A 27,737-nucleotide genomic window follows, 5' to 3' on the forward strand; every position below is an offset into this window, starting at 1 on the left:
TATGCATCTGTGTATGGGAAACTCTATCCACTGGAAGAAAGTTAGAGTTTATGAGGAGCCTGGTGTGGGTACTGGAATCTAAGTTCCCTGGAAGACTAGAACATGATCATAACTGCTAAGCTACCTTACCCCTACTACTATCATGATGCCTTTGTCTTCCATTTCATCTACTTATACAAAGCCAGCAAACACAGGATAGTAATAGATACTATTAAAAAGTATAGGACTTTAAAACTAGCAAGCAAATTACTCCAATGTTAAAATAATCTGAATAATGAAATGTATAGGGCATCTGTGGAGCCCAAGGGTAAACCAAATCATCTAGGCTTTGTTGTTTGTGTAGACTATACTATTTTTTTTTTATTATGACTACTTTCAAGTATTAGGGACTGAACCTACGTCTCTGCAAAATAATGGAAAGAGTGGTAATATTGAGCCAATATTTTTTATCCATTTTTATTTTGAAGCTATATTCTACATTCCCTTTTAGGTCAGCCTCCCTCCCATGTAGGTGAAATACAGACTTATATCAATGGCACATTCTGATTTAATTTTTCTTTCATTCACTAAAGCCATTTTATTCTGTCAAATGAAATTCTAGGCCTATCTATAACAGACAAGAGCAATACCTGAAGATTAAATTAAGCATTTCTAAATAGAATTTATAAAATCAAGGTCTCTGTGGGTGAGGAGAGGCACATTTTTTTTTCTTGAATTGCTTTTGCTCTCCTGTTTGTATTGATGAATTCTGAGAATACTGTGACTTGCACTGTTAAGTAGCTTTCTCTTGTTAGGAGTTCAATCCACCTTACTTTTCTGCAGATATTTTTCAATAATAATAAGTTGGAAGCTTTCAGAATAGATCTGATTTATTCTTTCATTTATAGTTATAATGGGGTGTTTTCCTTATAGATACAATATAGATTAGAGTGTTGTCAAAGGTCCCATTCTCAATTACATGGTATTTCTCTAATTTTATGTTCACTCTTTCCCTTTTTCTTGCACCATTCCTATGCCTTGCAATGATGATGTAGCAGGAAAATGTTTCATGCCTAGGTTTATAGGGATGAGACTGGAGAATATTTGTACTTTTACTTTCTATAATTGACCTGTGGGAACTCAGGCAGAATGTGTGACATGACTTGTGAATGTGACTTTGTTCCACATCCCAAATATATGTGACAGAATATCCCAGCAATTCACAGTAAACATAAGAGAAGTTGACTTGCAAGTCCACCAGAGTTTCCCCTAAATATAAAATGACCATACTGTATAAAACTCATGCACCACATATTTTAAAATAGAGTATTTTAGTTTAAGTTTTATAAAGTGATTAGAACTCTTTACACAAGGACAAAAACAAGATTAAAAAAAAGAATAAAATGGAGTAAAGAAACATTGTATTTTCTCCAAATCTGGGATATAAGAGCTTTTCTGTCAGATAGAAATGGAATTTTACAAACCACCTCAACTTGGGTTACACAAAAAAGCCAGTGTTTTAGATTCATTTTCTTGTTACTGTGATAAGATACTCTGATAACAACAACTGAGGAGAAAAGGTTTATTGTAACTCAAGGGCAGTCTATGTAGCAGGAGGTTAAGATGGCTGGACACATCACAACCATAGTCAAGAACAGAGAGAAACAAACACATCTGCATACACTACCCAGCTACCTTTCTCAACTCTTAGATGACTTAAGGGCCAATCCCAAGGAATAGTGTCAGCTGGTTTGGGGCTGTGCTTTCCTGCATCAACTAACATAATAAATGGCAATTTTTCATAGACATGCCCACAAGCCAACCAGAAAAAAGATAATTGAAACTCTTCTCTGGTGGTGTTAGGTTGTATTGACAACTAAAACTGACCATCCATGAATAGGCTCTTCACTGTAACCAAAGTTTGTAATGTTAAACATGACCACAAACATGAAGATTTTTACCTTTCATCTTTACTGGTTTTCTGAAGCTTTTAAATGAAACCGGCCTAGTAAATTGAAGACCTACTTTTTCCACACATTCCCAGTGAAAGTTGTTATAGTCATTGCTATGTCAAATACCTGGGGAAGCAATGCAAACTAGAAAGGGTTTGTTCAGACGCCCGACTTGATTATACTATGTTGACTAGGAAGGCAGGATAGAATAGTGAAGCAGCTGACGGCCTTGTGTCTAGTCAGCAATCACAGAGAGACGAATGCTGATACTCTGCTCACTTTCTCCTTTTTACTTAGTTCAGGATCCAAGACCACAGAGAGTGCCACCCACACTGAGTGCTGTACATAGGATTTTAGAAGCTTTTGCATGAAACTGGAGCCATCACCACATGGTATTTTTTCCAGAAGGCCTACGTTCCATTCCCAGCATCCACTATGAAGGACTTGAAAATCTTTGTAACTTGAGCTTAAATGAATCCAAAGCACATCCACTGAGCCCCCATCCTCACACACATGCACATACACTTGAAGGAAAAATAAATCCTTAGACACTTTTATAATTTTGCTGTTTAACATATTTCTGAAGGATACTTTCTTCTTTTCTCTGTTCCTATTTTTAATCACCAGTGTTGTAGGTTGGCTCTGGACACGCCTTTGATGGCAATTCAAGTTAATTATGGGGATCCACTAGAGGAGCAAAAGGGAATTATGACCGAACTTTCACTGTAAATAGAGCTTAGTTTATGCAGAATTTCCCAGAAAATTGCAGTTTGCAATGGGGGAGAAAGAAATGTTATTAGTCATGTTGAAATCTTTGATCCTCAGCTAGGGAAGACTTCAGACACTGAAGTCTGGAGCCACTTTCCCTGCCATGTCCATATGAATGTACCTGCCTTTTTATTCTTATTTTTTTATTGATTATTTTATTCATTTATTTATTTCCATTTCAAATGTTGCCCCCTTCCCAGTTTTCCCTCCACAAAACCCCTACCCCAGCCCGTTCTCTCCTGCATCTATGAGGGTACTCCTTCACCTACCCCCCAATTCTACCTCACTGCACAAGCATTCCCCTGTGCTGGGGCATAGAGCCTCCACAGGACCAAGGGCCTCCACTGTCATTGATGCCAGATATTGCAACCCGCTGCTACATATGCAGCTGGATCATAGGTAACTCCATGTATACTCTTTGGTTGGTGGTATAGTTGCTGGGAGCTAGTAGCAGGGACTTGGGGGGGGGGAGTTGTTTTAGTTCCTATGGAGTTTCAATCCCTTTCATTTTCTTCAGTCTTTCCCCTAACTCTACCATTGGGACCCCATTGCTCAGTACAATGGTTGGCTGTGAGTATCTGCGTCTGTATTGGTCAGACTCTGGCATAGATTCTCAGGGGACAGCTATACCAAACTATTGTCAGCAAGCACTTCTTGACATCAACAATAGTGTCTGGGTTTTGTGTCTGTAGAGGAGATGTATACCTAGGTGAGGCAATTTCTGGATGGCCTTTCCTTCAGTTTCTGCTCCACTTTTTGTCCCTGCATCTCCTTTAGACATGAAATATTCTGGGTTAAAACTTTTGAGATAGGTGGGTGTTCCCTTCCTTTAACCAGGGATTGCACCTATCCACTGGATATGGTCTCTACAGATTCTATAGCCCCTTTGTTGGGTTTTACAGCAAATGATTCCTGGGAGCCTCTTGCTTTCTTGGCATCTGGGACTTTCTAGTGGCTGCCCCCAGTATCCCACCCCCCACTGCTACAAACCTAGGTTCAATTTCCTGACCCTTTGTCCTTCTTTCCCATCTCCTCACACACCTAATCCTGCCCCCCTTTTCCCTCCCCATCCTCTTACACTCCAAGGTCCTTCCCCCCTCTAACTCCTATGATTATATTGTTCCCCCATCTAAGTAGGGACTGAAGCATTCACACTTTGGTCTTCCTTCTTTATGAGCTTCCTGTGGTCTCTGAGTAGCATAATGGGCATTCCAAGCTTTTGAGCTAATATCCATTTACCAGTGAGTACATACCATGTGTATTCTTTTGTGACTGGGTTGCCTTTCTATCCTACCTAAAAAAAAAAGGTTATTTCTTTGCTAATACTCCTTCTCTTGCTAACAGTTTTGAAATACTGGAGCGAAGCATGCTGATAAGTTCTGATCCTGAATGTTCTCTGCTTTGAAGAAGTGGCTTTGAAAAATCCTTGGTAGTACAAACCTTTTAGTATTCATTGGAAGGGAATGCTGCTCAGTGGTTATCAGCTTCCAGTGAAGGGAGTGTACTTAGACTACATTTGAGCTCCTCCGTGAGACACAACATTCTTACTGACAGTCCTTTTTAGCATCACAGATGAGCTTAAAGGCTCATTTGACCACTACCACATGTCCATCATTTGAGGATTTTCCCAGAAACAATCCACCAGGGAACTGGCTCTCTGCTGTGAATCAGACCCTGGAAAGTATAGGAGACTGATTTGTGACATGGTCTCTTTTTATTCACTTAATTCTTTAATGTCAGCATCTGCTTTAATCAGAACACGTTTCAATTATCTTGAAAACCCAACTGTGAGAGTCCAATGAGATTATGATAATTAGTAGACTGTAGAGATAGAAATGGGTTTAAAAACTTCTGTGAAAAAGCTGTCTGAGCTAACCAAGATCAACACAGTTGGTGGTTCAGTAAAGCAACAGGTAAATGAAGGTAACATAGCTAATTTCTAATGTATGAGCCTCATTAAACTGCTTATATTAATCAGCTTGCTTTTTGATGACTATTGAAATGTTTGTTTTGAATTCTCTAAGGAAAGCACATAGAAATTAAAACTGACCTTGAACTGCATGGAGAAGAAATATGAATTCTAAAAAAGGAGAACACAAAGCATACATACACACAGCTTAATCTATAGAGTGGAGCATTTCTCTGGAATTGAGAGATGCTCACTAGTTAATCCTGAAAGGGACCAGAGTTTGACTCCCAGCATCCATGCTGGACAGTTAATAACTGTCACTTCTGCACTGCGGATCCAACACCCACTTCTAGCCATCTCAGTTGTCTATTCTTAAATGTATATGCTCACAGATGTCCCTGATGAACATCTACTTGTCTTAATTTGTGTAAGTGCATTCTACAGTACTTATTCTCTGCTTCAAGAATATATTCCCATCAGGATTTCTATCATGAGGCAAGACATGACTTCCAAACCAACTGTAAAATACACTGAGTGGTGTAGGCATTTATAAAGGTTAATCTAGTCTTTTTAGAGCTTAGAAAGTAACAAAGTGCTTGCCTAACAGGCATGAGGTCCTAGATTTAATATGGAGTTGCACAATAAAACATCAAAAACCTGTTTCTGATCCCATATTTAACCATCATTAATATATAAGTATTCTGTTTCTTCCAGGACTTATTTCCTCTAAATAATAACAGAGAATACAACACAACTACACATTTACTTTGCCTATTTGGGTATTTGACACATGCATGAGAGTATAAGGGTGCCTGTGCCTATATGACTGCATGTGGAGGCTACAGCAGGATATGAGTGCCTTTCTCTATCACTCTCTGCCTTATTGCTTTGAGACAGGGTCTCTCACTGAACCAGAAGTTCAATGTTACATTAAGATGGCCAGGCAAGCTGATATAAATGGACTGGCCTAAACTCCCTCTGTGCTGGGGTTACAGACAAACTCGGGCAGCTTGAATTTTGACCTGGTGCTAGAAATTGAACTCTAGTCTTTGCAAATGATCTTGGCTAGTGAACCATTTGCACATGGCCTATTTCACTTACTAGCATGTTGTTCAATGGGTGACTTCCTGTCGCCCTTACATGCAGATGCTCCTCTTCATTTTAGTTGCTTCTGCACTCCACAGTATGGGTGTGCCACCTTTTGTACACTCCCAATGGTAGACTATATTATTATGTTAGCTTCTAGTTATTTTAAAATTGTTATCTTTGCTAATTATTTTATAGAATCAATTGTATGCATACTTAAGTATTTCTAGACTTTTTTTTTCATGAAGAAGATTTACAGGTTAAGACAGACACAGAGTCTATGTGTTGAAAATATAGACATGATGATAGCACATCAGTAAGAGGTATTAAAGGAGCACCAGCAGATGAAGTAGAAACATATTTTATAGTTTCAGTCAATATCAGGAAATTTGTTCTGATAATTCACAATTTAGATGAGAGCTATGTCCTAATGGCCTTTGTATTGTAGGGTTTTTCTGCTATTGGCCTAAAACAATAGATCACTGGAGGCGGAGCCTTTAGGGTTATATCTTGTCCTTCACTTTGCTCTCTGGTTGTCCTTAAATGAGCTTCTCTGTCACACTCACTGTGATTGACAGAAACTTTGTTGGACAGAAATAGAAATTTGTAGAAATATTTAATCCCAACCCAGGGGTTCTATCTCAACTTAGACCATTTGGATAAAACACACACACACCCTTTTTACTTGTAATAAGTCTTAAACAGTAACAAAGCTGGGCAGTTGCCAATGCAGTATGCTATTGGGGTCCACTTACCTGTTAATAACGCCAGGTTATTACTTATAATGTTCCATCAGGTCTTCTTTTAACTCCTATTGGGCAGATCTCAGGGCCACGTTCTCTTAACTCCTAACCCAAAGTGGCTTTTCTTCTTCCTCCTGTCCCTTCTTCTCCCTTTTGGTACCTCTTTGACCCCAATCACTGGAAACCTAAACCCTACCTATGTCTCTTCTGCTTAACTACTAGCTGTTGGCATACTTATTTACCAACCAGAAATAATTTAGACCCAAGGTGTAGGTACAGAATCTCTTCTATGGGACAACCAGGTCATAGGGGCTATACTTAACATTACAATAGATAAAAAAAAAAATTGACCATCCTCAACAGAAAATGAAATACATTTCCTTCTTTAATCTAGAGTATTTTGTCACAGTGTCAAAAAGAAAACACATGGGGCCTGGTTTAAATCTGTGCATAATAAGCTGTAACAGCAGACATCCAGCTTGTGATTAGGTATGATTAGGATGTAAGCATCCATGATTCACTGAAAAATGATATCCCAGACTCAAATAGTAGGCAAAAGTAAAGAGCATTTTGTCCTACAAAAGTAGAACATGCAGGGGGTCTACCATTTACCAAGACTGAGACACCCAGGTGTGCTCCTAGGTCCAATTTAAAGCAGATTCCGTGAATTCCTAGGACGGGTAGTTGCCCTTTGTCTTTCTTTATTGGTTTGCTAGGGTTATGGGGGGGGGGGTCCTTTGTGATTGGCTAGGCCTCTTGAGGATATTTAAGAAGATTGCTGGGGGCATGGGGTGGAAAGTGAAAGCTATCCCTGAGGAAACCTGGGAACTTGTTGCCTCACTGCTCTTGCCTCAGACCATGGTCAGAGAAGCTTCTAATTGGCTGCCCAAGGCTTGCCCAGTTCTGGGACACAGAAATTTAGGACTAGTCTCCTGAACTGCTAGTCTGAAGACAGTCATAGAATTAGCCTATTCTCATTCCTCCCATTCCCCCCTTGAGTAATGGGCCATTTTGAATCCTTGGGATGTTTCTATGGGGTAGTATTGTTGTTTGAGAATCATTAATTGACTTGTGTGAGGTGGAATCTCAGGGTTGTTTTGATTTTCATTTCCCTGATGATTAAGGATGTTGAACATTTTTTCATGTGCTTCTCTGCCATTTGGTATTCCTCGGGTAAGAAATCTTTGTTCAGTTCTGAGCCCCATTTTTTAATGGGGTTATTTGATTTTATGGAGTCTACCTTCTTGAGTTCTTTATATATATTGGATATTAGTCCCCTGTCCGATTTGGGATAGGTAAAGATCCTTTCCCAATCTGTTGGTGGTCTTTTTGTCTTATTGACGGTGTCTTTTGCCTTGCGGAAGCTTTGCAATTTTATGAGGCCCCATTTATCAATTCTTGATCTTACAGCACAAGCCATTGCTGTTCTATTCAGGAATTTTCCCCCTGTACCCATATCTTCAAGGCTTTTTCCTACTTTCTCCTCTATAAGTTTCAGTGTCTCTGGTTTTATGTGGAGTTTCTTAATCCACTTAGATTTGACCTTAGTACAGGGAGATAGTAATGGATCAATTCGCAATCTTCTACATGATAACAGCCAGTTGTGCCAGCACCATTTGTTGAAAATGCTGTCTTTTTTCCACTGGATGGTTTTAGCTCCCTTATCAAAGATCAAGTGACCATAGGTGTGTGGGTTCATCTCTGGGTCTTCAATTCTGTTCCATTGGTCTACTTGTCTGTCGCTATACCAGTACCATGCAGTTTTAATCACAATTGCTCTGTAGTACAGCTTTAGGTTGGGCATGGTGATTCCACTAGAGGTTCTTTTATCCTTGAGAAGAGAGTTTGCTATCCTAGGTTTTTTGTTATTCCAGATGAATCTGCCGATTGCCCTTTCTAATTCGTTGAAGAATTGAGTTGGAATTTTGATGGGGATTGCATTGAATCTGTAGATTGCTTTTGGCAAGATAGCCATTTTTACTATATTGATCCTGCCAATCCATGAACATGGGAGATCTTTCCATCTTCTGAGATCTTCTTTAATTTCTTTCTTCAGAGACATGAAGTCCTTGTCATACTTTCACTTCCTTAGTTAGAGTCACGTCTAGGTATTTTATATTATTTGTGGCTATTGAGAAGGGTGTTGTTTCCCTAATTTCTTTCTCAGCCTGTTTGTCCTTTGTGTAGAGAAAGGCCATTGACTTATTTGAGTTAATTTTATATCCAGCTACTTCACTGAAGCTGTTTATCAGGCTTAGGAGTTCTCTGGTGGAATTTTTAAGGTCATGTATATATACTATCATATCATCTGCAAAAAGTGATATTTTGACTTCTTCCTTTCCAACCAGAGATCCATCCCATGATCAGCTTCCAAAGGCTGACACAATTGCAAACACTAGCAAGATTTTGCTGAAAGGACCCAGATATAGCTGTCTCTTGTGAGACTATGCCAGGGCCTAGCAAACACAGAAGTAGATGCTCACAGTCAGCTATTGAATGGACCACAGGGCCCCCAATGGAGGAACTAGAGAAAGCACCCAAGGAACTAAAGGGAACTGCAACCCTATAGGTGGAACAACAATATGAACTAAGCAGTACCCCAGAGCTCTTGTCTCTAGCTGCATATGTACCTAGTCGGCCATCACTGCAAAGAGAGGCCCATTGGACTTGCAAACTTTATATGCCCCAGTACAGGGGAATGCCAGGGCCAAAAAGAGGGAGTGGGTGGTTAGGGGAGTGGGGGTGGGTGGGTATGGGGGACTTTTGGGTTAGCATTGGAAATGTAAATGAGTGAAATACCTAATAAAAATGGAAAAAAAAAAGAAAAAAAAAAGAGAATCATTAATTGAATAGTGGAAATCTATACCTTAACAAACTAAACTATAACATTGATTATGCAGGGAACACAGGTAAAGGACAACATCAATAGGAAAAGAGAACCTGTCAGGGCAGACAAGGGCGTTCAAAAACAAAACAAAACAAAACAAAAAAAAAAAAAAAAACAGTTGAGGAGGGACTCATAATAACCCTGAGACTGTCCTTTTCCTATTCTTCTGTCTTATTGTCTCTTTCTGACTAAGGCCATGGAATCTTTGACCACCTCTGAGTGGTCAACATAGAAACAGCATTCTACTGCATGGTACTGGTATAGTGACAGACAAGTAGACCAATGGAATAGAATTGAAGACCCAGAAATGAACCCACATACCTATGGTCACTTGATCTTCTACAAGGGAGCTAAAACCATCCAGTGGAAGAAAGACAGCATTTTCAACAAATGGTGCTGGCACAACTGGTTGTTATCATGTAGAAGAATGTGAATCGACCCATTCCTCTCTCCTTGTACTAAGGTCAAATCTAAGATGATCAAGGAACTTCACATAAAACCAGAGACACTGAAATTTATAGAGGAGAAAGTGGGGAAAAGTCTTGAAGATATGGGCACAGGGAAAAAATTCCTGAATAGAACAGCAATGGCTTGTGCTGTAAGATCGAGGAGGTTTGACAAATGGGAACTGCAAAGCTTCTGCAAGGCAAAAGACACAGTCAATAAGACAAAAAGACCACCAACAGATTGGGAAAGGATCTTTACCTATATTAAATCAGATTGGGGACTAATATCCAATATATATAAAAAACTCAAGAGGGTGGACTCCAGAAAATCAAATAACCCCCTTAAAAGATGGGGCTCAGAGCTGAACAAAGAATTCTCACCCGAGGAATACCGAAAGGCTGAGAAACACCTGAAAAAGTGTTCAACATCCTTAATCATCAGAGAAATGCAAATCAAAACAACCCTGAGATTCCATCTCACACCAGTCAGAATGGCTAAGATCAAAAATTCAGGTGACAGCAGATGCTGGCAAGGATATGGAGAAAGAGGAACACTCCTCCATTGTTGGTGGGATTGCAAGCTTGTACAACCACTCTGGAAATCAGTCTGGCGGTTCCTCAGAAAATTGGACATAGTACTACCGGAGGATCCAGCAATACCTCTCCTGGGCATATATCCAGAAGATGTCCCAACTGGTAAGAAGGACACATGCTCCACTATGTTCATAGCAGCCTTATTTATAATAGCCAGAAGCTGGAAAGAACCCAGATGTCCCTCAACAGAGGAATGGATACAAAAAATGTGGTACATTTACACAATGGAGTACTACTCAGCTATTAAAAAGAATGAATTTACGAAATTCCTAGGCAAATGGTTGGACTGGAGGGCATCATCCTGAGTGAGGTAACCCAATCACAAAAGAACTCAAATTAAATGTACTCACTGATAAGTGGATATTAACCCAGAAACTTAGTATAGCGAGATATAAGGTACAATATGCAAAACATATGAAACTGAAGAAGAACGAAGACCAAAGTGTGGACACTTTGCTCCTTCTTAGAATTGGAAACAATCACCCATGGAAGGAGTTACAGAGACAAAGTTTGGAGCTGAGACAAAAGAATGGTCTATCTAGAGACTGCCATATCCAGGGATCCATCCCATAATTAGGCTCCAAACGATGACACCATTGCATACACTAGCAAGCCTTTGTTGCAAGGACCGTGATATAGCTGTCCCTTGTGAGACTAGGCCGGTGCCTAGCAAACACAAAAGTGGATGCTCACAGTCAACTATTGAATGGATCTCAGGGCCCCCAAGGGAGGAGCTAGAGAAAGTATCCAAGGAGCTAAAGAGATCTGCAACCCTATCGGTGGAACAACAATTATGAACTAATCAGTACCCCAGAGCTCTTGACTCTAGCTGCATATGTATCAAAACATGACCTAGTCAGCCATCACTGGAAAGAGATGCCCATTGTTCAGGCAAACTTTATATGCCCCAGTACAGGGGAATGCCAGGGCCAAAAAATGGGAATGGGTGAGTAGGGAAGTGGGGGAGTGGGGGGGGGATAGGGGACTTTTGGGATAGCATTGGAAATGTAATTGAAGAAAATACGTAATAAAAAAAATATTTTTGTAAAAAAAAAAAAAAAAAAAAAGAACAGCATTCCACATCTAAGGCTACACAGAATCCTCCTTGCTAGCAGAACAAGTCTAAGTCTCTTCTCTTCTTTAAAACTACTTTTGCCAAGGAGGATAGGAAATCCTGTAGTACCATTATGGACTTTTACATCTCCTGTACATCTAGATCTACAGCCAAAAGTAGGGTATTGTAATTTTTATCTTGCAGTATTCGCGCTGAAGACCCTACCTGAGCAGCTCTGACCAGCCCTAAGTCAAAGAGATATTCCAGTAACACAGAGAAACTGGCCACTCTTTTTACCCAATTATTTGGAGGTGTTATCTGGCTGAAGTTGTCCTCTCTAGAGTAAAATTTCACTCTAGGTACAAGCTTTATTAGAACTCAAGTGTCCTCATTCATATTTACAACCAGAACATAAATATATAGGATAAGCCCTAAAGTACAAGCCCACCAAGCATTTTCTGGAGGCAGCATGTATTCTGCAACAGTAAGGTTTACAATGTGGTTGCAAATATGGGAATAGGCTGAGGGTACCTTATTTCCAATTCAGAGTCCCTGCCCTGTTATTGATTGTATGGCCAGCTTAGCTCTATCTGGTTACTGCCTTCTACATTGAGTACTATCTATAGTCTGTAAATACTCTCCAGGGATAGCTGTTCCTTCATAGTAGGGAGTCTTAATATTAACTCATAACCAACAGTCCTGTGTTAAGTCCAGGAGGGAGAAGTTAAGAATCTAGCAGGTGGCTTTGAGTAATTGCAGGGGTTCTGAATTTGGTGATGAAGAGGGCAATGCCAGAGGTGGAACAGTTTTACGAAGTGATTGATTAGATGAAGTGAGACCTCACTGGAGCAATAGGGTGATGGGTTCTGATCAACTAGCAATGGTGGGCAAAGGTAAAGATTGGAGGGTGGTTGGTTTGTGCTTGCCAATATTTTGTTGGGCCTATGGGGACCATGGGTCTTGGAAGGTTATTTTGGAGCACTTGGACAGTATATAGGAGTGCTGGATCATAGCTAGAGATGGAAAGTCTTAGTTCCCATGTCTTACCAGCAGTCTAACTTGCCTTCTTGTCAGTTGCTATGAATTTGATGACAAGGTTGTTGTATTGTCCTCTGGAGGTATTCAGATAGTAAGGGGGCTCAAAAATAAGTACACAAGTCTCTCCCAGAAGGTTGAGTGCCCCTCCAAGTGTCTGTGTATACATAAACTGGGTCATAGTCATGAGATCATCTTTGTTGAGGGGTTTTCAGTTTATCCACCCAATAGATTCACATCCCCATTCCACACAGAAAAAGGACTGTAGACCTCCACATTTAATTGGCTCCCTCTGATCCTGACAATACCCTGGGTAGACTTAAAAGACCCGAGACACTGTGTTCTTTTGTGTCCTGGGCAAGCTGCAACCATAACAAAGACTGTGTTGATTCAAGGGGTCCCTTCACTCATTCAGGAAGTCACAAAGGTCTACATGAATGTAAGGGAACTAGTTGCCCATGGGAGCCAACTGGGAATTAGAGTTGGCAATCTTACTCTTTGCAGCATTAACTATCTGCCAGATGAGATTCTGGGGATAGTGGGGGTTAGTGGCTAGTGCAGCAAAGCATAAGCAGAAATTAAGCAGGATTAGGAGTGCTGAAGTCAAAGTTTTAGAGGATTGACGGGGTATTGGTGAGGTGACATTACTCTTTTGGTGGTTTGTCAGGAAGTCTCCTCCAAGAATTTCCAAGAATTTTCAAGATTTATGTTGGTTTACATCTAAGATATCATCCTAGAGTTTAGGTAGCAAGAGAGGAGGCCTCCAAGATAGGATTTCAGAGATTGTATGATCCAAATATAGGAGGTGTTCCTAGCTCTATATAAGTCATTAGGTAAGAGGGACACCCAATCTCCACCAGTTTCAGAATTTAACTTGTTCCAGGCCTATGTCAGGGTCCAATTCATCAGATTTGTCCTGAACTCTGGGGTTTGTATACATAATGTAATTTCCAATTGGTCTTCAAAACCTGTGCTAGAGATTGAAGTACCTGAGAGATTAATGCTGGTCCATTGTCAGATGCAAGCATTTTAGGCAAACCTATAAGGGGATGATGTCTTCCAGAAACTACTTTGTCACTTTGTTGGCAGTCTCCTTTTTAAGAGTAGGTTATTACCCTGAAGACGCATCTATAAAAACTAGCAACTACTTGTATCTATATAATCCTGGTTTTATTTCTATATAATCTATTTCCAAATTAACCCCTGTCCATTGGCTCTTAATTCTTGTTCCTGGAGAGGCTTCTTGATTGGGACCTGAGGTGTTCATGTTCTGGCAGGAGGACCAGTGTGAGTATACCTAATCAACCAAGTTTCCTAAGTTAAATATTTTGTACCTTGCACCTTGTAACAATTTCTTCAATTTTCTGTGACCCAGGTATAAATATTTACAAATCCAATGGAAGAGTTGCTTAGTAAACTCTTTAGGTAGGATGGTGTGGCCTTCAAGGCTCATCAACCATCTTTGTCTTCTGGAAATTCTTTGTCATTTCATGTGATCTTGTTTGTCTTTAGGAGTATATTTAGGCCCATGTACCTGAGCAAAAGGCATATCTGTTGTCAGTATAGAGGTTAGCTATGGCCCTGTTAGCCAGTTTTAAAGCCTGGGTTAGAGCATATAGTTCAGCATTCTGGGCTAAAGTTCCTGGAGAAAAAAATCAGTTGCCCAAATAACAGAGTTTTACTCCACTACTGCCACCCTTGCATTATAATTGAACCACTTGGCTCCATTATAAATGAAGTAGATGAAGTAGATAGATCCTGTTTATGGCCAGGGTATGCATGTCCAGGGTATGCCATTCAAATCCTATATTGATAGAGAAATCATGCTGCACATCTGAGGACAGGCCAAGTAGCAGGTACCTAGGTTTAGGACAGATGATATGATGGGTTATGTCTTATGCAAAATCAATTCACAAGTATAGTCTGAAAGTATATGAAACAGTCTAGAAGGTTGGGATTCTTGTGAAGCTATGCCAGTGCCTGGAAAATACAGAAGTAAATGTTCACAGTCATCTATTGGATGGAACACGGGGCCCCCAAAGGAGGAGCTAGGGAATATACCCAGGGAGCTGAAGGGGTCTGCAACCCTATAGGGCAAACAACAATATGAAATAACCAGTACCCACAGAGCTCATGTCTCTAACTGCATATGTAGCAGAAGATGGCCTAGTCGACCATCATTGGGAGGAGAGGCCCTTGGTCTTGCAAAGATTATATGCCCTAGTAAAGGGGAATGCCAGGGCAAGAAGTGGGAGTGGGTGTGGAGGGGAGCAGGGCAGTGGGAGTGTATAGGGGACTTTCGAGATAGCATTTGAAATGTAAATGAAGAAAATATTTAATAAAAAAATGTTTAAAAAATAAATTTGGTGGCAAATTTAAGTGCTGTTCCTCTTGACATTAACAGCTGTTGTTGTGATTTAATACTACTATAATCCATTGCAAATACATTTAATTAAATGTATACTTGTTTTTAAAATTCAGTATTTCTAATTCATTTTCAGAGTGAAGCAGAAACTTTTGTCCTAGAGAAACTCACATATACTTAATGTCTTTCACTACTGTACTTTTCTTCATACCCAAATACTAATATTGTGTTATGGTTATTTAGATTTTGATAGTAAATATCAGATATTTTTCAGATTTGTTTTAAATAAAACACTTGTATGCATAAGAGATATGTTCAACTTGTTGAACAACAAAAGCTTGATCCTGATGTCATCAGGGCCCTGGTGAAGCTCCTGCCTTATCCTGTTCACAGCGTACCTACAGAAAAGAGACTTAGATAGCTGAGAGGTATGCTGAATGAATCTTATTCTACTTAATAAACACTGATAGCTAGTGGTCCAACACTTAGTAGAACACTAGAAGTTTATTTACTGTTGAATATAAAAAAAATCTTATGTGCCTCTTTAATGACAGTAATACTGTGTATAGCTTTAACACACTTCAGATTCAACAGCTTCTTTATATGATATGTAATCACTTATACAGTCAGAAAGCAGTCCAGTGGTGTTGTTTTTAATATTAGTGTTAATGGCAAGGAAAAAAATCCTACATCAACTCAGATAAAACACATAGAAAAGCTCTGCCAACTGAAAGGAACATTTAGGAATATGCCAGAGGCTGCCTTTTGGTCAGTGTATTTTAAGGGTTTCACAAAATTAATGAAGCACATGTGAAAATAAAACCCAAATCTGCCTTTTTAGTTTTAGACACTATATTGAATTAATTGTGACTTATTATTCTTATATAATACATGAATAAGTATATTTTACTATGCATAGAATTTTATTTGTTCCTATTTAAGCCATTTTATATTGTTATACACCTCTTTGTACCAAGATATCTTTTTATGTGTATGAATGGATGTTCATGTACACATATATGTGTGTAGGAGGTGGGTATGTGAATCTGTGTATAAAGGCCACAGGAAAAAGTTGGATATCATTCCATTTTGAGACAGTCCCTGTAATTGAGACCTGTGACTGGAAGATTAGGCTGGTGTACTGGCTGTTTTTGTGTGTCAACACAAGCTGGAATTATAATAGAGAAAGGAGCCTCCATTGAGGAAATGCCTCCATGAAATCCACTGCAAGGCATTTTTTTCAATTAGTGATTAAGGGGCACGGGCCCATTGTGAGTGTTGTCATCTCTGGGCTGGTAGTCACCGGTTCTATAAGAAAACAACCAGAGTAAGCCAGGGGAAGCAATCCAGAAAGCAGTATCTCTCCATAGCCTCTGCATCAGCTGCTATCCCCAGGTTGCTACCTTGTGTGTGTTCCAGTCCTGACTTCCTTTGGTAATGAAAACCAACATAGAAGTGTAAGCTGAATAAACACTTACTCCCCTACTTGCTTCCTGACCATTATGTTTTGTGCATGAATAGAAATCCTCACTAAGACAGCTAGGGTGCCTAGACAGCAAGCCACTGTTACCTACATGTCCCTATCTCCCCAGTATCGAAAGTACCAGTGTTTATCAACATGCCCCAAATATTTTTGCTGTTTTCATGGTATTGGGAATTTGAACACAGATCCACAGTTTGCATGACAGTTTACCAACTGAACTATTGCCCTGGTTTCTAAAATGTCTTTAAGGTAACAAATCTGACAGCTTCATTTACTATCAGTATTATCTTACTAGTCTCTCTGAATCTTCTCTCATTTCTCCCTGGCAGTGTTACTTTAGTACGTACACATGGAGCTCAGTTTGAAGATGATTCTCTGGCACAGATATAGGAAGAAATCTAGTACACATACCAGTCATGTGAATGTCAGTCTCAAGCAAGATAGCTTTCAGGCCTGACTGTTGATTCACCCTCACTAAGTGGTTATACTTTTCACCTATAGACTGGAAAATACTATTACAGCTACATCTCATTTATTATTGTGAACAGATGTCAAGATTTTTTTTTTTTTTAGAATTTGTTGACAAAATAAACCTCTTAGCAAGCAAATATCCAGTTTCTGATAACTGTGAGAAATATTTGGAGAAATTCAGATCAAAAATAATGTTTGGTTAAAATCAATAAATATGTTGAGTATTTGGTTTAAAATGATGAGATTTAAAGTAAGATAAGTGAGTAGGAAGTTGAATTTTACAACACAATTGACATTGTAAAAATATAAATATATATATTTATAAAATTGATTTGGAGCTTAATTAATATTTGAATAAAGGCTTCAGAATGTGAATTGAAAAAGAAAGGGCACTCAGAAGAAAATCAAACACACCCAAGAACATGGGAATGGTCTCATCATAAACAAATGGTATAATGTGAGACACACATAAGTGTAGATAGATCCTCCTAGGAAAGTCATGGAAATAAATCAGTATTGGTAGAAATTTTCCCTAAAGAAGTATTAATTTCCCTCACACACAAATATTCTGCTTCTTTGGTGCAATTATTTAAAAGTACTTAGGTGATGAGGTTGTCGGAGCTCAAAAGTCAATTTCAATTGCCAGAGTAGTCAAAGTAGGTTTTCTTTAAATGCATCCCTAACCATCAGCACGGAGGAGCAGTTTGTGGGGTCATCTTAATTTCTCTATTCAAGTAATTCCCTGATACCATCTTTTGTTTTCGTGCATGAATGTGTGTATGGAGTATGTGAACATGTATGTCATAATCTGTAGCACCATTAATACACATGTAGAAGTCAAAGAATGATATTGTATATCCCATTCTACCCTTCACCATATTTTATTCTTTTGAACTGGGATTTGCACAGAGCCCAGAACTGACCTGGCAGCCAGAAAGCTTTGTGGTCCTCCTGACACTTGCCTTTAAAGGGCTAGAGTTGCAGATAAATACATGCCTATGTTTGGCTTTTTAGATGGATGTTAAGCATTCAAGTTTAGATCCTCAGGCTTGCATGGTAAGCCACTAAGCCATCACCCTGGCACCCATGCTGTCCCCTTTCACTCTGATTCCTTTTTAACATGAGAAGAGGACTCTTCAGTAGTATAAGTTCCTGTCACCCTGATATTCTGCCCAAAGTAGTCACTCAATAGCAGACCAAATTTTCTGAAAGCATGAGCACTATAAGTCTTTCTTCCTTTAAGTTCATCTGATATATTAGTCATAGTTGTCTTACTATAGCTTATATACTTTGCTTCCTTATATTACCATCTCTTCACTGTTCAATCTCCCATAGATATCATAGTGCATGACCCAGGAGCATTCTGGTGTGTAGAAACAAAAGCTGGCTACACTGTGTCTTGCTAACAAGGCCTAGCTAATCCTTGTTACTCTTACCTGCAAAATATATTAATTAACCCCCATATGAACTCATTGTACTTATCATGCAGTAACAACAGCTATTCTAAATGGGATGTGGCTAAGCTGGCAGTTTGCTGGCTTAGCATTTATGAAGCCCTATTCTTCCATTTCTAGTTCCACATAACTGACCTGATGGCAGAGCCAACTGAAGTTTGAAATCATTCAAGGCTATATAACTATTTCAAGGACAGCTCAGCCTGGGATACATAAGATATTGTCTAAAAAAAAATTCAGTGAACTGGAAGAAAATTTATTGAATGGAGAGGGAGAAGAGCAGAAAGGAGAGGAAATAAAAGATAGGAAAGAAATGAAAGAAAAGAAAAGGAAGAGTAGTGACTAAAGGGATGGGTCAGCAGTTAAGAATTCATATGGCCTCTCCTGGAGCCCATATGAAGCAGCACTTAACTCCCTGTAGCAATTAGCATCAAGGGATCCAACACCCTATTCTAGCTTCCTCCACAAGAAACTACACTCATTTATGCATACCCATATATGGACACACACACACATAATTAAAGATAAAAACAAATTATTAAATAAGTAGCAAATACTAAAGACAAAATGGGACAGTTAAAGAGGATTGGAGTCAGTCAGTGGAAACAAGTTATAATTGTGTGATGTAAAACGTAGACTAGTTGGGACTCAACAAAAATTTACCTATGTCTGACTCCCAAACACAGGAATTAAAGACATGGGAGTACTCTCAGATCTGCCTTATTTTTCAAGGAAGAGTATCTCACTGAACCCTAGTAGCTTTCTCAGTTGCCCAGCAAACACTAGAGGTCTTTTTGTTCCCATGTTTCTAGCTGTAAGATATAGGCCAGGGATGTTATGTCCAGTTTTTTATATTGAGTCCAGGATATTGGGGCATATGAGGCTATATATATATATATATATATATATATATATATATATATATATATATATATATATATATATGTTTTGTTGTTGCTTTATGAGCACAGGTGTTTAGGCATTAATGACATTTCCAGTTGTCACAGAACTTGATTAACCCATTTTTCACAATCCAATGGCTTCTTTGTTTAACTTTATAAAATCATGACACTGGGAACAATATGGATCTATGTTGCTGGTAAGCTAGTGAGTGCCAGGAGGCTGCTTGTCTTTACCACCTAGAGGTAAGATTACAGACACATATGACCATGTCTTGACTTTTTATATAGTTTCTCGGACCTAACCTCAGGATCTCATACTTGCTTAATCAGTGACAGACCTATCTCCCTGGCACCAGTTTTCAAGTGTTAGGATACTTTCTGAGTTATCATATTTTTTCTTTTTATGCTTATTGATTTTCTTCCCCTTCCATATCCAATGCTTTCTTTGAAATCTTGATCATCTACTGAAACTCTTGTGCACTCTGATTTCATACAGAGTAAATATGGCAGTGTGTCTGCCATATTCATCAAGTCAGACACTAACTGTGTTACCTCATCTGGGCTTTGAATCATCCAGAAAATTGATATATTTAAATTGAAAAAGTATGCATTAAGAAGTCACATTTGTCAAGAACATTTACAACAATTGGCAGAGGGGGATGTTGCACATGATGTCTGTGTGTTCTCCATTTATCATGAGTGCATATGGAGGTCAGAGGTTGACAAAGCACATCTTGCTTTACAATTTCCACCTTGTAGATAGAGTCAGAGTTTCTCATTTGACTCTAAAGTGAGTGTGTTTTGTTTTCTAGCTAATCAGCTTGCCTTGGAGACTTCCTTTCTCTGCTTCCTGGGTATAAAAGTCACAAGTGTTCTGTCTTGCTTGCCTGGAATATTGCATGTGTGCTAGGGATACAAACTCTATCCCTTATACTTATGCAGCCAGTGCTTTACCACTGAACCATCTTTTCCATCCTACCATGACTGTTTTAGATATATTATTTTGGTTGTGACTACCAATATCCACATACAATGTTAGTTCCCTTTTATATCTATATGACATTTACTTTCTGTGTTTGGTTCTAAAATAATCAGTTTGTGCTACTTGATAGAGCAAAGAAAAGAAACAGCATTTAACAGGAACTGATTAAAGCATCTGGAAACCATGCTCATGAATCAGTCTTTTCACTTGATCTTAGCCAAAAGGCTTAAAAGCAGTGAAACAGCCTCTTCAAATAAGCAAATTATAAGACTTACCTATAAGTCTCCTATCAAGTAAGTGTGTTGAGATGATCTTTTCTAGTCTCAGTACACTGGTCCTAAATACACAGTGCTATAAGAAAGCTCTGCATGTTCTCACTCAGTTTGTTCCTTATTCTAGAATTATTAGACTTTTCCATTTCTCAAATGTTCTTTTCATTGTGAGAAATACAACAGTGATTCTTTTAGTGACCATAGACAAATGACTTTGAGCCCTATATTTTCAATGTTAGGTTGAGTTTATTAACACTAGTGCAAGGACTATGGGAAACTTATTAAAAATGTTTTTAAATGACTAGTATTTCTGACAGCTTACACCAAACCTTTTTCTCCATATACAGCTGGACTTGAGAATGTTGTCCTAAAATCATTATAATTTGTGTAGCATAAGAAAAAAATGTTATTTTAGGGTGTTTTTATATTGATAGAACTGTATAGTATGTATGTTTTCATGTTGATGTTTGTACAAATGCATGTGTGTGGACCTCTGGATGTAGATGCCAGAGGATATCCTTAGCTGTTGTTCTTCAGGAATCATCCATTTTAGTTTTGAAACAGGTTCTCTCATAGGTCAGGAACTCAACAAGTAGGCTAGACTAGATAGCCAATGAGTATAAGGGATTTGACTGTCCCTAACTCCTTAACTCTGTCTGGCATTAGCAGCATGCAAAATCATGTACACAGATTCTGTGGGATTGAGCTCAGGCCCTCATATTTGTAAGACAAGCATTTTTCTAATTAAACTATTTTTCCAGTAGCTATGAGTCGTAGTTCTCATAGCAGTGTATGTATTTTATCTTCTGCTGTTCCACTTCTTCTTTATGAGATGTTCCTGATAGCATAGGCTAGGATTTAAAGAAAAAAATGGAGACTATCCCTTGAGGTGGGGTCACTAGCCATGACCTTATCTACAGAAAAACCAGCGCTTTACTTTATAAATCACTTACAAAATCACAAAATAGTATTAAGATAGATAAAAACTTTCCCAACAATAAAATTTCATATGGATATATGTGTGTCATCAGAAGTTGGCTTTAGTATATGGTAAAGAAAGCCTTAAATAAAAAAAAATTAAAATAGTTTAAATTTACACCTTAAAGATTCACCAAAAAATCAGGTAGCAGAGGTTAAATAATAACTGACCATAAAAATTTATTAACCTGCTCTTGGAAATATGCCACTAGACTTGGATGATTTTTGTGCTTTACTGTGCCAAATGTCAATGATGATATTGCTTCATGAAACACATCTTCTAAGAGTTGTAATACTTGTTTCTTTATATATAAAAACCTTTGTTTGAGAGCTGCAAAATACACTCAGATTCAAACTGGCTCTGTGTTTGTTTCAGTTTGTCACCAATGAATCCTTACTGATCTAGCCTTTGAGGACCCTCGTCCCAGGGACCCCCATATCCGACTGGCGTGGTCTGTGGCAAGTGTTTGTTCCGATGTAAAGTTATAACCATTCTGCATTTTGTGCCACAATAAATATTTAGCTATTCTCTAGAATATTCCTACCTCCATTCTTGTATCTGTGCAAAAGAATTTAAGGTTTTACTTAAAGGTGTAATTCAATTCTGAGTTCTCTACGACTCAGCATGTCTGAATGGTTTTCAAATCATTTAACTGTGGCAGTAATAGGACTTTAGCATATCCATTTCCTGTTGCTCCTGTTTTTGCTTGCCTGTCTGTTTCAACCATCTTGGCTTGATTGCTTTGCATTTCCTCCCATTAGGTGTTTCCCCAACTACTGTGAACATGGAGGACACTGTACTCAAACCTGGACAAACTTCTACTGCAACTGCAGTAATACTGGTTACACAGGAGCCACCTGTCATGATTGTGAGTACACAAAATGTGCCTACAGTATGTAGATACAACTCCAGGAATGCAGTGTGGGGACCCTGGCTACTCACCACATTGTGAGCACTGTCTATACCTTTAGCATAAATTATCAAATAGGATACAATATTCCAAATACTGAATGGTGCAGAGGAAAAGAATAGACACAAGCCATATCTTTATGAAATTTATGAGAACAGGGTAAACAAAGTGAGGTCAGATATATGGTAAATTAAAAGAGAAAAATGATGCTATAATTACACAGGGGAGCTTTGCAAGATGGCAATGTCTTCATTACTTGAGTTGTACTGTTGCAACAAGTAGCTCATATATCAATGGTCCAAGTGACAAGTGGCTTGATGTCTGTCTTAGTTATTTTCCTACCACAATGATAAAATACTATGACCAAAGCAACTTAAGAGAGAAAAGATTTATTTGGGTTTACAGTTCCAGAAAGATACTAGCTATTCTAAAGGAAGAAGGCATGGCAACCAGTGGGGAAGGCATGGTAGAAAGAACAGAAATCCTGACATCACTTTGTATTCACACTCAGGAAACAGACTATACTAGAAAATCGAATAAAGCTCTATAGCTTCCAGTCCTGTCCCCAGTTACCAATTTATTCCAATGAGGTTACACCATCTAAAAGTTCTGAAATTTTCCAAACAGCACCACAAGCCAGAGACCAAATGTTCAAACATGAACTTATGGAAGACAGTTCACATTCAAACTACAACATAGCTATACCACAAAGTCCCTCACACATTTTCAGGCCTTCTTTCTCATTATCTTAATAAATGGTAGCGGTATCTTCTGAATATTGCTATGGCCAAGAGAAGGAAAATACAGGAAGGAAATACATGATAAGGGTACAGGCTTGTATTTTATTCAAAGGCTTCTACTGAAAATATGAATGAGTAATATTTCTGCTCACATTTGCCTGATCAGATACTACCCTACTGTCTTCTTCAATAGAAGGAATAATATGTCAGACCATGAGAAGAGAGGCTAAAAATCTTAAATATTGATTGTAAGTATTCGTGACTACATGTCAGTGGTGGGCATTTGGAAAATTTTAGATTGAAGGCCTAGGCTGATTGTGTTCAAGATATAGAAGAAAAATAGAAAGAAGAATTCAGAGTATGGAGGAAGTGTATATACTAGTGAGTATAACATTGTCCTGTGGAGAAACTGTAAAGAACCCATGCGCTAGAATGGAGCACTAATGACAGAGTCAGGAGACAAGAGAACAGGACTGGGCTGATATATGTGAAAGGAGAAATATCCATTTTCTTGTGGTTGGCATAATTTCATCCTTGTTTAGGGTTGAAAATAATTTTTTTCATGTGTATGACTACATTTTTTTATCTATTCCTCTTCTGGCAGTGCCCTGGGAAGGTTCCATGACGTAGCTACTGTGAAATGAGCTAAAGCAATACTGATGTGCAAGTGTTTATGGGATACTGACTTGGAGTTCTTTCGATAGCCTTCCATCCCCCGGGGTGATTTGGCTAATATATCTTGTTGGTCTAGTATTCAGTTTTCCAGGCATTTTTTTTTTCATTTGTGAGTCCTAGATTGTATTAGATGAATTAAGTCATATATACAGAAGACATGAAGTTAGAAGTGAATCTGTGTGGGAAAGAGGTGTAATGATGGGAGGCATAATGAGATTTGGAGCAGAATGATCAAAGATATATGGCATGGTCCACAAGATGTGGACTCTTTTTGTGCTATGTATATGGGTGTGTATATATGTATGCATATGTCCTAATTTGTACTGGTATGTATAGAGGATAGAAGCTGAATTCAGTTGTCAGTTTTATCTTTGCTTAGTTGTTTTTTTTTTTTTTTTTTTCTGAGATGCAGCTTCTCCCCTATCCTGGAGCTCACTGTTTCTGATGAGCTGGTGAGCAAGGCCCCAGGATAGTCACTACCTATCACCTAGCTCTGAGACTGCAGGTGCAAAACACTCTTACTTACCTTTTACATAAGTTCTAAGGACAAATTTAGACTCTCATGCTTATGCACAGCAAATTCCAACTTAGCAATCTTCTCATCATCATGAGTTGCATTATTTACAGGATTAGTCCTCAGAAATGGCAGAAGGTCAAGAAACAAATTGATTTGAAAGGTCTTACTTCATACTTCTAAGTGTCTGAAAGACTTAAGACAGTGTATACTTCACAGTTCTTTTCTCTGACTTTATTTTCACTTTTCTGTTGGAATCACTTAATAGATAAAACTACTTACCATGTCTTTCTGCTAAATGCTTGGATATCAAAATGGAAGTTAATATTTGTACTCTTGGAGTTAGTATTTTTCATTTGCTTTGTTTAAATTGTTTAAATTTGACTGCTAGGACCATAGAATGACTGTTCTTCATTTACTGACAAACTGCCTTGTATATCTGATAATTAATATTTTGATTCCCTGAAACAAAGAAGGATTTTTACTGAATTATATTCTGACTACACTCAGGAACAGCTCCAGTTGACTTTATATCTTAGACCAGACAAAGTCAGTGCATGCCTAGCTCATCCCCAGCTGCATGAACAAACTCACTTCTCTATATTTTTCTTTGTTTCATCCTGCTTTTCTCCAAGCTCTTTAAAAATCCACCTATTTATCCATCAATTGACATCCATTAATATAAGAGGTGATACTGTCCCCAGAAAAAAAGTAATTTGGAGATCAATTCAGAGAAGTTGTCACCCTGATGATCACCTCTTATATTAAATACTATTTATCCTGAATTTGTCCCCTGGGACACATATCTGGAAAGCATCAGGAAAGTGATTCCTGTAAGTTGTTCTCTAGTCTATGATGATTTACACACACACACACACACACACACACACACACACACACACACACACACACACACAAATACATACACATGCACATGCACAGTCATGTAGGAACAGCACCCTAAGCCCTCCCACATGCAGATAAGGCAGCTCCAAGCTCTCAGACCAAGCTAATGGCAAGTACCTGCTGCCAGACCCTGACCCATCCCCAAACTGTATATAAGAATCCTATCCAGAAGGAATAAAGGTGTGTGAGAACTACTTTGTTATCTGAGAGCTCCTCTCATCAGAGCTGTAACACTGCCACTTGGGAAGAGGTCTGCTGTTCCGAAAGGCCACCAAAAGTTCCTCCACACTCCTCCCCTGCTAGTCAGCTTCTCATTGACTCAGCCCAGTCAGACTCAGCATTAAGTAACCCCACCTATTGTGCCCCTCTAGTTTTCCTGCATATCAGTGTGCTTTCAATCAGGTGAGCTGCTGCTCACTCTGCTCACAGTTCTATCATATACAAATTGATTACTTCTGTTTTGGTGCTTAGGCTAAGTTCTTGGAACTTCTTTGTGTTGCCAGAAGACCAAGCTCCAAGCAATTTACCCTTTGTATGTTATTTCTTCTTTCAGAGTCAGAAAACAGATGCCCTCTGTAAATTTCAGGCTAGCCTGGTATACAGAGCAACTTCCAGGACAGCCAGGGCTACACAGATAAACTCTGTCTTCAAAACTCTATTAATTAATGAATTAATGAATGTGTTATATTTATTTACCTGTTTACTTACTTGGTGTGTGTATGTCTCTGTGTATGCAAGCACATACATGAGTGCATGTGTATGTATTTGTGAGTGTGTGTGAGTGTGTGCATGCATGTGTGTGTGCATGTGTGTATGTGTGAGAGAGAGAGAGACAGAGAGAGAGAGAGAGAGAGAGAGAGAGAGAGAGAGAGAGAGAGTGTAAATCATCATAGACTAGAGAACAACTTACAGGAATCACTTTCCTGATACTTTCCAGATATGTGTCCCAGGGGACAAATTCAGGTCATCATGCTTGACCAACCAAGCATTACTAGTAGTCAATATATCCTGCTGATTCTCTCTTCTTACTCTTTTCCTTCTCCTCTTCAAATCTCTTCTGAAACCTCCATTATTGTTTTCCCAGGAACAGAGCTCTCATCCCAGCAACTGAACCTGATGCTGTCTGCAGTATCACAATCTCACTTGTGTTTTTCAGCACCTATCAAAGATCAAATATCTACTATGTAATGGACATTAGATCAGTGCTGGGGGAGATAGAGAGATGGGTTACTTAGTAAATAGCTTTCAGTACAGGCATAAGAACCTGAATTCGATGTTCAGCACTCTGTAAAAATTAAGGGTGATATGTGATGTTATGACAGGATCACTTGGGCTTACAGGCTTGTTAGTCTAGATAAATCAGTGAGATAAGAGAGATATGTCTCAAAAATATGAAAAAAAACTATAATAGACAGCAATGTTGAGTCCCTATACATGCACACCTACCAACAAGATACACACACATATATACACAGGCATATACACATTCTCTCTCTCTCTCTCTCTCTCTCTCTCTCTCTCTCTCTCTCTCTCTCTCTCTCTCTCATCACATATTGGAATACATTGGAATACATACATGCTCATGCACAGACACAGATACACATACATACACATGAACAAACTTCTTCTCTTCTGCTTCTTTCTTCTTTTCTTATTGTCCCTTCATCTTTCTCTCCTCTTCATCATTCCCTTTCTTGTCCCTCTTCTTCCTTTCTTTCTCCTCTTTCCTCTTCTATTTCTTCCCCCTCATCTTTCTTTCATATTGTCCTTTCTTTCTCCGTTTCTTTCTCTTTTTTCTCTTCCTTCTTGTCTATATGAAGTTGAGAGCTATCTCTTATTAACATGGAATTTAAAGAACGTTAATCTCAATAAGAACCTCATCTTATAATATTAATATATGAGTTAAGCCTATGATAAAGATATGAAAGATAGTTTGTAATATATTTTTTGTCAGAGTTACTTACTATGTGCAATTGTCTAAATGTGACAGAGACCTGTTTCCATAAAGAGGAACTAGCAAAGCTACTCTGCTGTGTGATGACTGTTAACTGTGAAGACCAGACAGCTTGATATGTTCCTAGTCAATATATGCTTATTGACTATCCAAAGCAAGAAATACTCCATCAGACTTGAGAGAATAAAGCTGACACCCTTTTGTAAAGCTGAAAAGGGACCTGAGGTGCTTTGTTAGGATGTCAGCAAGCTACACTGTGAAGAGACTAAAGGCGCTTGAGACATGGGGCATGGTGCAGAGATCCTAAACATATACCTGCAGGTGTCATCAGACAGATATTAAAAAGATCAAGGACAGCTATTTCATAGGAAGCAGACAGAAGCTGGGACACAACTATCCTGTCCCTTTGCAAGTCAGCACAAAAACTAAACACATGACAAAGAGCAGTGGTTTAATTTCTGTCCACTTCTATTCTTTGCCTGTGACACCATCCTCTGCAGAGTCCTTTTTTGAAACAGAAAGAAGTGCTCTCCAGAAAAAAAAATGACTAATACACATGTAAGATCTATTTCCATGTTAAATTCTATTGATTACATATAAAGAATCACCTTCATCAAACATCATAAGAATTTTTCATGAAATTAATGATTGGCATGCCAATATCCCCACATCCTATG

The 27,737-nt window shown here is 38.6% G+C and overlaps 1 protein-coding gene across 2 annotated transcripts in view; it reads left to right on the forward strand.

Moving 5' to 3' along the window:
• Cntnap5b (contactin associated protein-like 5B) overlaps positions 1–27,737 on the forward strand; it is a 718,354-nt gene that overhangs the window by 419,299 nt on the left and 271,318 nt on the right. For both annotated transcript variants that reach the window (XM_006529594.4, NM_172851.3), the window contains exon 11: positions 22,123–22,229. In XM_006529594.4, the coding sequence (XP_006529657.1) occupies positions 22,123–22,229 (107 nt within the window). The remainder of the gene's footprint in view (positions 1–22,122; positions 22,230–27,737) is intronic.

This window comes from Mus musculus, chromosome 1 (genome assembly GCF_000001635.26).
Source record: "Mus musculus strain C57BL/6J chromosome 1, GRCm38.p6 C57BL/6J".
NCBI lineage: Eukaryota > Metazoa > Chordata > Mammalia > Rodentia > Muridae > Mus > Mus musculus.